This window comes from Micromys minutus, assembly GCF_963924665.1.
Source record: "Micromys minutus genome assembly, chromosome: 12".
NCBI classification, from domain to species: Eukaryota; Metazoa; Chordata; class Mammalia; order Rodentia; family Muridae; genus Micromys; species Micromys minutus.
In genome coordinates this window covers 16,203,910-16,217,064 of record NC_137981.1, presented here as the reverse complement: position 1 = coordinate 16,217,064, position 13,155 = coordinate 16,203,910, and the positions used below count along the sequence as shown (strand labels likewise).

At 48.8% G+C, this 13,155-nt stretch overlaps 2 protein-coding genes across 2 annotated transcripts; both read left to right on the top strand.

Moving 5' to 3' along the window:
- The first annotated feature begins 2,304 nt into the window (after positions 1-2,304).
- METTL17 (methyltransferase like 17) lies at positions 2,305-7,983 on the top strand. Its single transcript, XM_080926210.1, has 13 exons — positions 2,305-2,392; positions 2,520-2,673; positions 2,757-2,891; positions 3,978-4,059; positions 4,254-4,335; positions 4,619-4,692; positions 5,330-5,424; positions 5,729-5,799; positions 6,105-6,212; positions 6,391-6,459; positions 6,984-7,034; positions 7,390-7,482; positions 7,618-7,983. Exons 1-13 carry the CDS (start codon positions 2,315-2,317, stop codon positions 7,909-7,911), a joined length of 1,386 nt encoding a protein of 461 aa, XP_080782336.1. The 5' UTR covers positions 2,305-2,314; the 3' UTR covers positions 7,912-7,983.
- A 730-nt stretch (positions 7,984-8,713) lies between these two features.
- Positions 8,714-11,902, top strand: SLC39A2 (solute carrier family 39 member 2; the record flags this gene model as incomplete). The annotated part of the gene is made up of 5 exons (XM_080925861.1): positions 8,714-8,809; positions 10,224-10,364; positions 10,513-10,643; positions 10,854-10,904; positions 11,270-11,902. The coding sequence occupies exons 2-5, from the start codon at positions 10,250-10,252 to the stop codon at positions 11,900-11,902; spliced, it is 930 nt and encodes a 309-aa protein (XP_080781987.1). The 5' UTR covers positions 8,714-8,809; positions 10,224-10,249.
- Between the last annotated feature and the right edge of the window lie 1,253 nt (positions 11,903-13,155).

The window sequence follows — 13,155 nt, the reverse complement described above, 5'->3', positions numbered from 1 at the left end:
GTAGTCAAGCTCTCCCCAGCTCGCTCCATCTTCTTGATATGAAAACTCACTCATCAAATGGCTCTGGCTAGAGAGAGTTGGCTCAGTCATGAAAGGCTAGGTGCACCACCAAACTTCAGGTGCCTGTAACTCCAGCACTTGGAACTCCGGGAGGCAGAAGAATTCAGAGCTCTGTGAGTTGCGTCACGTTATCCAGGGCTACGTAGAGAGACGCCGACACCAAAACAAACAAAGAAACAAACAAACAAAGAAGCTGCTGTTTGTTTTGTCAGAAGATTTCAGCAGAAGAACGGGAAAAGAAAGTAAAACCTTGGAACTTCTAGTCCTCCTACCTCTGCCTCCCAAGTGAGACGCACGCACGAGCTGGGAACCAAACCTGGGACTCCGTGCATGACGGACAACATTTTCCCAGCTGTTACATTCCCAGACACTCCAGGTTTTTAAGACAGTCTCACTACGTAACCCGAGCTAGTCTCAAACTTATTTTCCTGCATCAGTCACTGAAGTGCCGGGATTATACGATGATTTTATTTTAATGTGCTTACTTAGTGAGTTGGTGTTATCTAATATCATCCAGTTTCTCCACACTCGTGTTTGGTTTAAATGCAGAAACACAAAATTAAAAATACGTTCCTAGCATGTCAGAGTTCACAGACTGAGCACAAAACGAACTTACTTGTGCTTTTCTTTCTTTCTTTCTTTCTTTTTTTTTTTTAAGGGCTGGGGTGGGGGAGGCAACCTAATCAGGAATGTTAGATCCAGACTTTTATCTTTCTATCTTGCCAAGGTGTTTTTCAGTGTTTTTTAAATCTGTGTGTGCCCATAGGTGAGTATGGGACATTCATGTAGGTGCTTTCAGAAGCCATAGAAGAAAGCACTGGGTCCCCTGAAGCTGGAGGTATCAATGGCTGTTGTGAACTGCCCTCTGTGACTGCAGCAAGGTCCTCTAAACGAACAGTAGGGACTTTGGCCTGCTGAGCAATAAATATACTGCTCCAGTCCATGCTGACCACAGAAGCAGAAAGTATGAAAGCTGCAAGGTGTAGGCGGGGCATTGATGGCACAGGCCTTTAAACCCAGCACTTGGGTGGCAGAGCTTGGTGGGTCTCTGTAGTTCTAAGCCGGCCTGGTGGGGGGTAGGGAGAAGGACGGGGGAGGGGGAGGGTTGGGGAGGGGCACTTGTAAAACTGCAGTAGGTAGCACACACCTGTCATACACACTCCATCTAATCTCCAAAGATTTATTTGATAAAATCAAACCTCTACGACTCACGTACAAACAGGCACCTAAGTATCCAGCTCAAACAGCTGTCCATTCGTGGTCCTGTAATTGTCAGCCCACTTCTGCCCCCAAGAGGCTAAGGACGAAACCACAGCTGGGTTAATTACGTACTGTAGCCTGGACCCAAAAATTTACAGGACAATGAGGCTTTTTTTTTTTTTTTTTTTTTTTTTTTACCCTTCAGAACGTTTAGCATAAAATTCTCCGTTTGCATTTCAAGGGCCAACAGCGCCCAGTAAGGTGCATTTGTTTAAAGGTATAACCCGGATTTTCAATTCCCTAGCACTTAATTCAGCGGCTACCTATTAAGTTTGTGGACTTGGCTATATTAACCACGTGAAAAATTAAGTTAGCCACGGAGGTTTGTGGAAACAGGACTGTGGGAGTTCGGTGTACGTTGTGGAAGCTCGACAGAAAATCTGAAGCGTACTCGCAAACAACGAGTTTTCAAAAAGCAAACCGATTAGGGTTTATATTTATTGCGACTGCAAACTATAATAATTATTAGCTCTCATTATCGCTGGTCGCCTAAATCTGATTTTTGTTATGAGACTGTTACTGCTCCGCTGGTCCCCAAACTCCCCAAGCCCAGCCCCCCACCCCTGGCCTAGCCCTGCCTCCGCCTTCCCAACCCCCACACCCTACCTCCCCCACCATCTCCCCACCCCAGGGAGACTGCTCCCCTCCTCCACCTCTCCCCCATTCCCCTACTCCCCTAACCCTTATCCCCCCACCCCTGTGATCCTGCTCCCTTCCCGACCCCTCAGAAAACACACCCCCGCCCCCGCCCGGTTAGTCTCGCCCACAAGCTACGCACAGCACTGAGGCCACACCCCTTCTGGAGACTAAGCCCCTCCCACACACGGCTTCCGACGCAAAGAGCTGTACATAGAGGTTGCTTATTGGCTGCCAGCAAATCCTCCCTCTCCTTTGTGGATACCGTCCGGGTCGAAGTTCCACGGAAGATGCTCTTAGCTGCTTGGGCTGAGGGTCACAGGCACGTGTACTTCCGTTTCCGGCATGTCCTGAAGTCATGGCCACCGCCAGGGCACCGGGGTTTCTGCTACTGTTCTGCAGATCATGCAGAAGCCTTCGAGGACCCCAACTCCGAGTAAGTGCTTCTTCCTGTGCTGGAGAAGAACTGGGTTTCCAGAGACGTCTCTCGGAGAAGGAGCGACCTCGGGGATGCCTCGGGCAGCAAGCACCTGCAACCTTTCGGTTTCTTTCGCTGTCTGCAGGCATTCGCCGCCCTTGTGCCCGGTGTGTCCCAAGTAGACAACAGGTCCGATTTCCTGGGGAAGAAGCCCCATCGTAAGCATCCCGGCATCTTGCATCTTCCGCACGTACAACTACCGCAAGCACTGGCTAACGCTGCGCAGTTATTGCTTCTTGGTGAGAAACTGCGGGAAGGGAAAGCCAGAAAAGCAAAACCGAGGTCAGCGCCTAGCGATGACTCTTACCATTTGTGACCACAGAGAGACCCATGAGCAGTATAGAGAAGCAGGTGCAAGCACTCACCAACTATCTCTGGAGCCGACATTTACCAGTAGAGCCAGAGGAGTTGCAAAGACGGGCTGCGTATCTTGAGAAAAAAATTCTGGAAAAACAAGGTAAGGCTTAAGACTCAAAGTATACCGGATTAAGATGTCAGTTAGAAATTAAGAACAAGGAGTAATTTAAATCTCTTAGAAAAATGCTGATTTTTCCCTCTACCTCTGCAAGTCAAATAGATTATGACTATATCTTGATTCGGGTAGATAAAGGCCATATGTCTGTCCATTAAGTATGAAACCCTCTTCAGAGATAGAAGATGGTTACATTTCAGATTATTTTTAAGACTAGGAAGTTCATATTGCAAATTTGCCCTTTACTAATCTTGTACTCCCCGCACTTAACACAGTATCTGGTTCAGGGTAGTGTCTTAGTGTTCTATTGTTTTAGAGACACCATGATCATGGCAACTCTTAAGACAAGAAGGCATTTAACTGAAGCTGGCTCACAGTTTCAAGAGATTTAGTCCATTCTTCAGCATGGCGGAGGCAAAGCTCTGGAGGAATAGCTGAGAATTCTCCTTTGGGATCTGCAGGGAGAAACTTTGGGCTATACCCTTGTGACCAATCATTCTAATCAATGAGCCAAATGGGGCCGAATCGGGGCCATTCTCATTCAAACCACCACAATATGTGTTTGTAGAACTTTGCTCAGTGGTACAGAGCTCCACACGGTCATGAGACTTGGATTTTTCAAGCCCCTTTCTGTGGCAATATTGAAGATGTCTCACTCCTAAGTGTAAGGGAGTGAAAAAGTCCATAAAGGTGCCCTTATCGTAGCTTTTAAATTATCACATGGGCAGGAAAGGTGGTGCAAAGTAACCTGCTACCGAAGGGTGAAGTTGAGGACCTATAGTCACACAATAAATTAATAGAAGAAATATTTCATTTTTTTTCTCAGGCTTCTGCTTACTAGGAAACAAAACTCGGATGGGTTAAGTTGACTAAACTACTGTTCTAGTAGACTCGATACTATTGGGTAGATACTGTAGAGACATTGGATACACTATAGGTCTGATCACTCTTCCCTGAAGTCTCTCATAGACTTTCTTCCCGGGTGGGAATGGGAAGGGGGGGTGGCAGCGTGTAGTACATGGGATCTGAGCAGTTCTCCAAGGCCCCCACCTCCAGTCCCTCTCACCCTAGACTCAGCTCAGACAGAAGAAAAACTTCGAGAGGCGGTGCTGCATGCCCTGCGCAAAACTACCTACCATTGGCAGGAACTCTGGTAAGGACTTACAGAAAGGGTAGGAAGAAAACGTGTTTGAGGCCATCTGAGGGACCAGTCCCCTTTGTGTTTGAGAGGGAAGAGTCCTTGACAGATACTTTGTTTTGTAAATTTTAGAGGGTAACCCGGGCTGGGCTGTTTGCTAGGGAGACTGTCTCTCTGACTTTTTTTTTTTTTTTTTTTTTTTTTGGCAGCTACAATGAAGAATTGAGTCTGATCTACATGGCAGCAAGACTGGACGGCGGTTTTGCCGCAGTTTTCAGGGCGTTCCACGAGGTGAAAGTCTGACCCCCTTTATCCTTGGTTTTTGTTTTCTGTAAAGTGGTCTTCTGTGGTAGACGTTCTTGGGATGTTATACACACTAATGGTCCGATTTATCCTTTGAAAATAATCCTGGGGCCTAAGAAAGGTTGGGATCACTGAGATGTTTGCTATCTGAAAGTATTTTTTAGGGAATCTTACAAGTGCGCTCCTCTTACCTCCGTCACAGTCCCCTAACATTCACTAAAGTCCTTATTGCTGATGTACCTTTCTCTGGGGTGGTCTGTATCTCCTTCAGATCCAGGCTCGAATCCCAGAGTTCTGGCCACAAACGTTGATGGACTTTGGGTCCGGCACTGGTTCTGTCGCCTGGTAAGTAACTTTGTTAACCCTTAGCCGTGTCAGGGCTAACTCCGGAGCAGTCGTTCTCAACCTGGGGGTCGCGACCCCTTTGGTAGCTCAAACTACCCTTCCACAGGGGTCGCATAACAGGTATCCCTGCATATCGGATATTTCCACTGCAGTTCACAGCAGTAGCAAAGTTACAGTTATGAAAATAATGTTATGCTTGGGGGTCAGCACAACGTGAGGAACTGTGTTAAGCATCAGGAAGGCTGAAAGTGCTGCTCTTGAGAATCAGATTTTGTATTCCACCTCAATATCAAGAAACTGGGATACTAGAGAACAAGAAAGTTGGACCTAAAAATGCTGCTGCCCTCAGATTAGGCAAGGCAGAAGAGGGCGTTTGGGCTAGGGTCAGAAGGGGCACACAAAAAGGCTCAGTACTTGGGTTAAAAGAGAAAGAAATTTAGCGAAGGAAACAGGCGTTTTTTTAGATACACCAGAATTTATATGTCTACAGATCAGTTTTTTAATCATCCGCCTTTTATTAGATTATCTGTTGTGATGTAACACCGATTCCCCAGGGTTAGGACTGAGGGCAAGCAGGACCCTTGGAGGAACAACTGTTTGTCATAAAAGTTGGTGTTTTTTCATCTCGCCATCTTAGGGCTGCTCACAGTACTTGGGGCCAGAGCCTCCGTGAATACGTCTGTGTGGACAGTTCAGCTGCCATGCTAGCTTTGGCTGAAAAGCTCCTTAAAGGTGAGGCCACGCTGTGACCCAGGACTTTCCAAAGTTAAGGGAGACAGGAAAGTGCTTTATTGGGACAGGAGGAGACTGTAAATTATTATGATCGTCTTCCATTATTCTAGTGGACCATTGCTAGACTCCCCTGCCGGCCTGCGCTGTTGGATGATGTCTGTAGATCACCCTTTTTTTAATGCTCCCTTACAGCCCTGCGCCCCTCGGCTGGTGTTATCATCCGAGGCGTGTTTCTTCATTGAGTATAAACTTGTGGCTGTAAAGCACGTGTTCACTGTTGGCTTGCGCATCTTTTCTTCCATAGGTGGTTCAGAATCAGGGAAGCCCTGTATCCCAGGTGTCTTTTTCAGACAGTTTCTACCTGTATCACCCAAGGCAAGTAGCAAGTAGGCTTTTTCTCAGATACACTGTGTGGCAGACAGGTACGGCCTCAGCCGTGAAATGCACCATTTCGTGTTAGTAGATAAAAGGAGCAATAGAAGACATTTAAAAGTAGGCCTCATGATGCACACCTGTAATCTCCGCACTTGGGAACTGAGGCAGGAGGTTTACTGTGAGTTCAAGTCCAACGTGGGTTACATAATAAGACACTGGGGTCAGGAGGCTGTAGAGGCCAGGACTTTGGTGTACCTTTGGATAGGGAGATAGCTGGTGTGTATGTTCCTTGTCTCGATCCGCAGGTCCAGTTTGATGTGGTAGTGTCAGCCTTCGCCCTCAGTGAACTACCCAGCAGGGCCGATCGCACTGAAGTAGTTCAGAACTTGTGGCGTAAGACAAGCCATTTTCTGGTGAGTCGAAACCCTCAAGCTGCATGTTTCAAAGCATCTGTGTGGTTCTGTGCCTTTTCCTCTTGTAGATGTCTGTGCACTTCTTAGGGTACCCACCCCCTTTCACACAGTGCCCCCTCCCCTAGCAGCTGTTTGAGGGGCTGCAGAATGCCTGCCTGTTTTTGGTTGTTCCGAACAGGTATTAGTGGAGAATGGAACAAGAGCCGGGCACCGACTTCTCATGGATGCCAGGAACCTGGTCCTCGGGGTAAGGTTCTTTGTGCTCGGTCCCCACCTTTTCGTCATAAGTCATCCTCGCACCCTTGGGAGCTGGTGACTGTCACACACTTACACTGATGACTCAAGAGTGAGACACACAGAGTCATGATACAGCAAAGTGGTTGGCAAATGAGGGTTTCTGGGTCAGATCCAGCCCAGGACCTGTCGTCCTAGGAGCTACGCATATTCATGAATGTGGTAGCTTAGAAACAGGTGTTGCTGGCTCCTCGGCAGATTAAAAACCTACTTTGCTCACTCCTGGTTGAAGGTGTTGCTGAGCCAAGAACTTTGTCTCAGGATGAGCCAATATAGACCCTAAATCTAATTGTGCCAGAGTGAGAGATTTTTGAGTGGGGGTTGCTGATGAGAGAGTACAAGCCCGTGTGCCAGCTTACCTCGGTGAACATGGTTTGTCCGTATAAGAATTATTAGGAGGCGTCTTCAGTCCGCCAGCCACGGAGGTTGGATTGTGAAGACAATCTCACAAGTTCTGCTTTATCTCCCTGATTTCAGGAAAAAGGGAAGTCACCTTTGGACCTTCTGCCTAGCTTTGTCTTTGCCCCAGTAAGTGCTGCTTCCTCCTGTCCGCTCAGATCTGAGAGAGCAAGAGTAAATCCCAGGCAGTCTACACCTCCTACAGTGCTTCCCTCCGCTTTCCCAGCCCCTGCCACGCTCCCTTCCCCTGACCCCTCTTGACCCTAAACTTATTTATTTTACTTTTCACTGTGCGCATGAGGTGGATGTGGGTGCATGTGTGCAGCGTGGTGGAGGTTAGACAGCTCTGAGTCTGTCCTCTCTCCTTCCTCTGTGGAACTCGAGGGTTCAGATCCAGGCCATTCGGCTTTTGTAACAAGCTTTTGTACCAGATGAGCCTTTTCCCCAGCCCCAGTGACATTACTGATGGATCTTCTGTTCGCAGTGTCCGCATGAACTTCCTTGTCCTCAGCTAAGTGCCTCCAAGTCCCTGGCCTGTAGCTTCTCCCAGGCTTACCATCCTATCCCCTTTAGCTGGGTATGTATCCACCGAGTGCTGTAACAAGGTGAAACGGAATAGCCGGGAGCTCTGTGATTTATACTATGAGAAAGGACTTCAGGGAAGGGAGCTAAGGCTTGTTCCCTCTGAACAGCCTCTATATTCTTCTCCTAGAATAAGAGACCAAAGGAGGAAGTGTTCTCTATGGTAATCCTTGCCAGAGGGTCTCCGAAGGAAGCTCACCGCTGGCCCAGAATCACACAGCCTGTCCTTAAACGGCCTCGCCATGTGCACTGCCACCTCTGTTGTCCAGACGGGCACATGCAGCACGCCGTGGTTACAGCCCGTCGGCACGGCAGGGATTTGTATCGCTGCGCTCGGGTCAGCTCCTGGGGAGACCTTTTACCTGTGATCGCTCCATCTGAGTTTCCTCCTCCATCCCCTGCGGAAGAGCCCCCTGAGAGTTGACAAGGACGTTCCTTTCCATCACACCTCCCAAGGGCAGAGCTACCTGGTATCCGGGACGACAGCTCTGGTACCCCCGTGCTTGTATTTGTTTGAAATTTTAATAATAAATGTTTTGAAAGAACAGACGTGGATTTTGTGGCTGCTTAACGATACAGGATCAGTTGTCCTGGCCTGTCTGTAATGCAGAGCACAATCAAATGTGGAGAGGTCTCACTGCTTCAGAGAGACACCTCCCTGAAGGACATGGAGGATGGTGGGGAAAGGCACCGCTAGTCCTGTGAGAAGGGGCTCAGCAGGTCTCAACCGGTGGTCATGTGGACCTTCTAAGAGGGAACTAGCAGTTAGCTGACTTCTTTACCCATTTGTTTCCTTGGACTTTGCCTCATGTTTCCCTCAAAGTTAATCTAGCCAGGACACTTCTGTCTATTTGGTTTGTTTCCATTTTCTACAACAACCCCAGTTCAAAGCAAGAAATGTTAACCTCCAAAACAGGAGAATACTGTAGTGGTGATTCCTGGTTGTCAGCTTGACAATATCTGGAATGAACCACAATCCAGAATTGGAAGACTCACCTCTGATCCTGATCCTGAGGCTGGGAGATACAAGGTTCTGACCTGGATCTTGGCATGGAGACCTTGAGGCATAGAGGCTTTGAATCCCAGGACACTAAGGCAAGGAGAACTGAGTTCAAGGTCATCTGGGACAAAATTAAGTCCCAGATCCAGGTGTGGTGGTACACACCTTTAATCTGGGACACACCTTCTGTTGGGGACTTACAAAAGGACATTGGAAGGAAGACTTTTTGCCTGCTTGCCTCGTGGGACTGAGCATCTGCTAAGTCCTTGGACTTTCATTCACAGCTGCTGCCGACCATTGTTGGGGAGTTGGACTACAGACTGTAAGTCACCAACAAATTCCCTTACTATATAGAGACTACCCATAGGTTCTGTGGCTCTAGAGAACCCTGACTAATGCAGATACCCACTGGAAAGGGAAGGCTGCCTCGAGTCAGCCTCTGCACAACAAGCATAAATTCTGAGCTATAAGGAAAGGCACAGAAGAGGGCTGGAAACAGCACAGGCTTTGATAAAGATCAAGGGTTTTAGGTTTCTTGGCACGGATGGACATCTAACTGGTGAACCATTCAGGTTCAGCAGTCCGAGGTTCTGCACTTCAAGCTTGTAAATTGTCCTGTGCAATGAACGTGTCAAGGTTAACAGTTGATAATTCTAGGACTGGATCTCAACAGGGACATCGCACAGCTCACCCTCAATAAGACAAGGATGTGTTCTGCCTGAGTTTTGGTTGTTTGTTTGAAGTTTGTGGGTTTCCTTAAACTTTAAGATTTTAACCAAAAAAAAAAAAAAAGTGTTTTTTATGTAAGCTTTTATGTAAGAGAAAACAATTGACTGATTTCACTGGGGGATGGGGAGAGGGCTTCATCACTGAAACAGAAGTGACAAGTGGGGCATAGTGACCCGAGGCTTTGGAGAAGCAGAGGCAAGTAAATCTCTGAGTTTATCAAGGCTAGCCTGGTCTACATAGTTCCAGGCTGGTCAGAGCTACACAATGAGACCCTCTGTCCAAAAAAAAGTGACAGTATCCATGTTGTAACACCATACACACACCACAGAGAGAGATGAGAGGGGGAGGGGGATTGCACGCCGCCACACACTCACACACTTACCCTGGGAATTTCCATGCCTGGAGCTATTTTTCTAGAATTAGAGGAAAGGGGACTCTGCTTGCTTGCTAATTCACCCAGAAGAGTAGCAACTCCACCCCCTTTACCCTCAGGTGGCCCCAAATCCTCTCTGAAAGGGTTCAGTTCAAGTATCAGAGAAGCAACCTGTTAAGACTTAGGACAGGGTAGAGCGTAGGTAGAGCATGTGGAAGGCTTATATTAAATGTCCAGACCATGGCAGGCCCAAATTGCCTCACACATAAATTAGCTGGGACCTAACTACCATAGGTTGTTCTATTTGAGGTCAGATCAACCCCAGACATGAACTAAGTCCTCAGAGCGCTTGGATTAGTCACGGCAGCAAAGAGAAAACTTCTCCGAGCTGTACCTGGCAGGGAGTCTGGAGTTTCTGGTTTGGAAGCTCAGGAAGGTGTGAGGCAGGGGAGGGGCCTCCAGATTGTGGGAGGGTTGGTGGCTGGGGCTGAGCCCTAGTCAGCTATGCAGGTGAGGGCTGTGTTAGCCCAGACAGTCCAGGGACGGGAGGCTTATCGGCAGTCCTGAAATTCACGCAAGGAGATACTCCGCTTTGGCCACTTCAACTGCTCCTCGTTGCTTTTATCTCTCTGAGGTCTCTGCTTACCCTACACCCCAAAGATGGAGGTACTACTAGGAGTAAAGATCGGCTGCCTGCTTGCCCTTCTAGTTCTCACACTGGGCTGTGGCCTTACCCCCATCTATGTCAGATGGTTCCAGATGGATGCAGCAACAGGTATAGCCCCGACTCTGACTGTCCCTTACTCCGCCTTACCTCAGCCCTTTCCTAACATTCCCCCAAAGACGTCTGGGTGCTGTCTGTCGCTCTTCATTCATGTCCGTTTACCTCCTTGCTGACTGTAGAATAACCTGCTTTTTATCAGGTCACCACCACAGGGTTCTCAGCCTCCTGGGCTGCGCCTCTGCCGGTGTCTTCTTGGGAGCCGGGTTGATGCACATGACTGCCGAAGCCCTGGAGGGAATTGAGTCTGAAATTCAGAAATTCGTGGTGCAGGTGGGTAGCAAAGAAACCAAGTGACAGGGTGCTGGGGCCAGGATGATAGACAGACGCTGGAAGACACCGGAATGCCTAGAGCACAGCGCACGGGAGTAGGAGCCGGAGGTGGTCAGGCCGAGCATCTGAGGAAAGCTTGCTGGCCGGAAGGGCAGGACAAGGACCAGAGCTGCCTCAGACTCCGTCTGATTTCTGTTTCTGCCTTCCTAGAACAGTACAGGAAGTAAGGGAAATTCTTCTCGTGATGCTGCGTCTAGTTACGTAAGTATCTACTGTTAGCCCCGCGTCTGAAGAGGGAGGCGAACCTGGGACTTCTCATGCCCCCTTTGATATGTGAGGAATACCAGGACACTCTTCTCTCAACTCAAATAATCTAGAGAAAGACGGTGCCGACCTAACCCTCAGAAAAGGCTTTATACCTCATCCTTCCTACCCTGGACCCTCTGGCAGGCTTCACATTATTTTCCTTTATTTCTGATCCAAGCGCGGTTCTGTCCCTCAGCCCCTCTGGGTCTCCTCTGCATGTCTACTCTCAAGCTCCGCCCCGTTTTGTCCTTTTCCATTCTCCTCTCTCTCCCGGTCCCAGCGTCCACTTCCCGGCTCATGGTCCCTCTCTCTCTTCCTAGGTGGAGTACCCCTATGGCGAACTCATCATCTCCTTGGGCTTTTTCTTAGTCTTCCTTTTGGAGTCCCTGGCCCTGCAGTGCTGTTCCGGAGCTGCCGGAGGATCCACGGGACGGGAGGAGGGATGGGGAGAGACTCATGCCTTCGGATTCCACAAGCATCCACCCCTGCCCTCACCCTCACAGGGCCCCCTCCGCGCCCTCATCCTGCTGCTCTCCCTGTCCTTTCATTCCATCTTCGAAGGTCTGGCCGTGGGACTGCAGACAACCGTGGCAGCCACCGTACAGCTCTGTGTTGCTGTGCTGGCTCACAAGGGGCTTGTGGTGTTCAGTGTGGGCCTGAGGTTGGTGAAGAACGGCACCGGAGCACGATGGGCCACGTTCTACATCCTGTCATTAGCTCTCATGTCTCCTGTGGGCCTAGCCCTAGGGCTGACTGTGGCTGGTGGGACCTCGGGACAAGCACAGGAGTTAGCCCAGGCTATCTTAGAGGGCATAGCAGCTGGCACGTTTTTATATGTCACCTTCCTAGAAATTTTGCCTCGGGAGCTGGCTTGTCCTGAGGCCCCTCTGGCCAAGTATGGCTGTGTGGCTGCTGGGTTTGCCTTCATGGCCCTTATTGCTTTGTGGGCCTGAGATATTCCTCACCGCTCTGATAGAGCTAAGATAACTTCTCCTGAGGACACTCCCTCAATAACTTTGGTCCTCACACACTATTTTTCAGTGAGACTAAACTTTTACTAGGTACGGACTAACCCAGCGTTTATATACATAAGATCTCGTCCTTGCTCGGGACTTGAAAGAATGTTTTGATTGCCTGTTTAACTGGAAAATTGGTATCGAGACCATCATTCCAGATTTGTTACTGTGTATAATAAAATTCCCATTTTACCTGTTCCCTTCAACCTCTCATTAATTCTGCCTCTGGTAGAGGAAAGGGGGGTGGGGTGGAATTAAGGTCATAGTTATTTAAGTGGCTATAGGCCATTCTCCCCCAACCCCCACCCCAGACATAGGACTGCTGAAAACTTCAACAACCTCTTAAGCATAATGGCTGAGAAATAGCACAGCATTTAGAGGAAGACGGACATTTAGAAAACAGAAACTAAGGCATAGATATTTTTTCCTTCGCTAACTACCTCACCCCACTCTCAGTGCCTGATGCCAGCCCCACCAAGTTTCTCTTTTCACTGAGTCTTGCCTACCCTCTGGGACACTACTGCTGTCCTCTGGGCTTCTCTCTCTCTCTCTCTCTCTCTGGCTGCCACAGGCTGAAGGATTAAAATCCAGTGTTTGTAGAAGGGGACAGGCGCCAGATAAATACCTAGTGTGATTATCTGAGGTGAAACCACCTGGTGACTTCTGTCTTCCCGACCAACTGCTACTAAAGATAGTGCAGAAGGCAGCTACCCCTGAGTCAAGGGCGGACAGGATGGCACTTCTCTGCCCTCGCCAGGTCAGAGTTTCTCACCTGGGGATGGACAAACGGACTGTGCAGCTCGCTTACCTCACCAGTTTACCCTTTCTTGTGATTTTCCTTGTGATGGCCCAAACAGCCTTAGCATGAAAAAACTCCCCTGAATTCATCCATGTCTTCTTTCTGCCTCGTTCCCTCCTGAAAAAGTAAGAAATCTGGATCCAGTCTCCACACAACCAGGGATCGATGAAAAACCAAACGGGTGGGCAAAGATAGGAGAGAGAAGGAGGGAATGTTTTCCCTTGAACAGTCCCTTTGTGCTCAAGCAGTGGCTACACGGAGTAAGGTGCCCAGGAGAACCTGGTGTATTAATAGACCTGGCAGGGGACACCTGCGATGTGACAGGTGCTCCGCTGCTGTTTGTACACAGATTACCTCACTGGCACAACTCCAACAGTGTGACATTATCCCC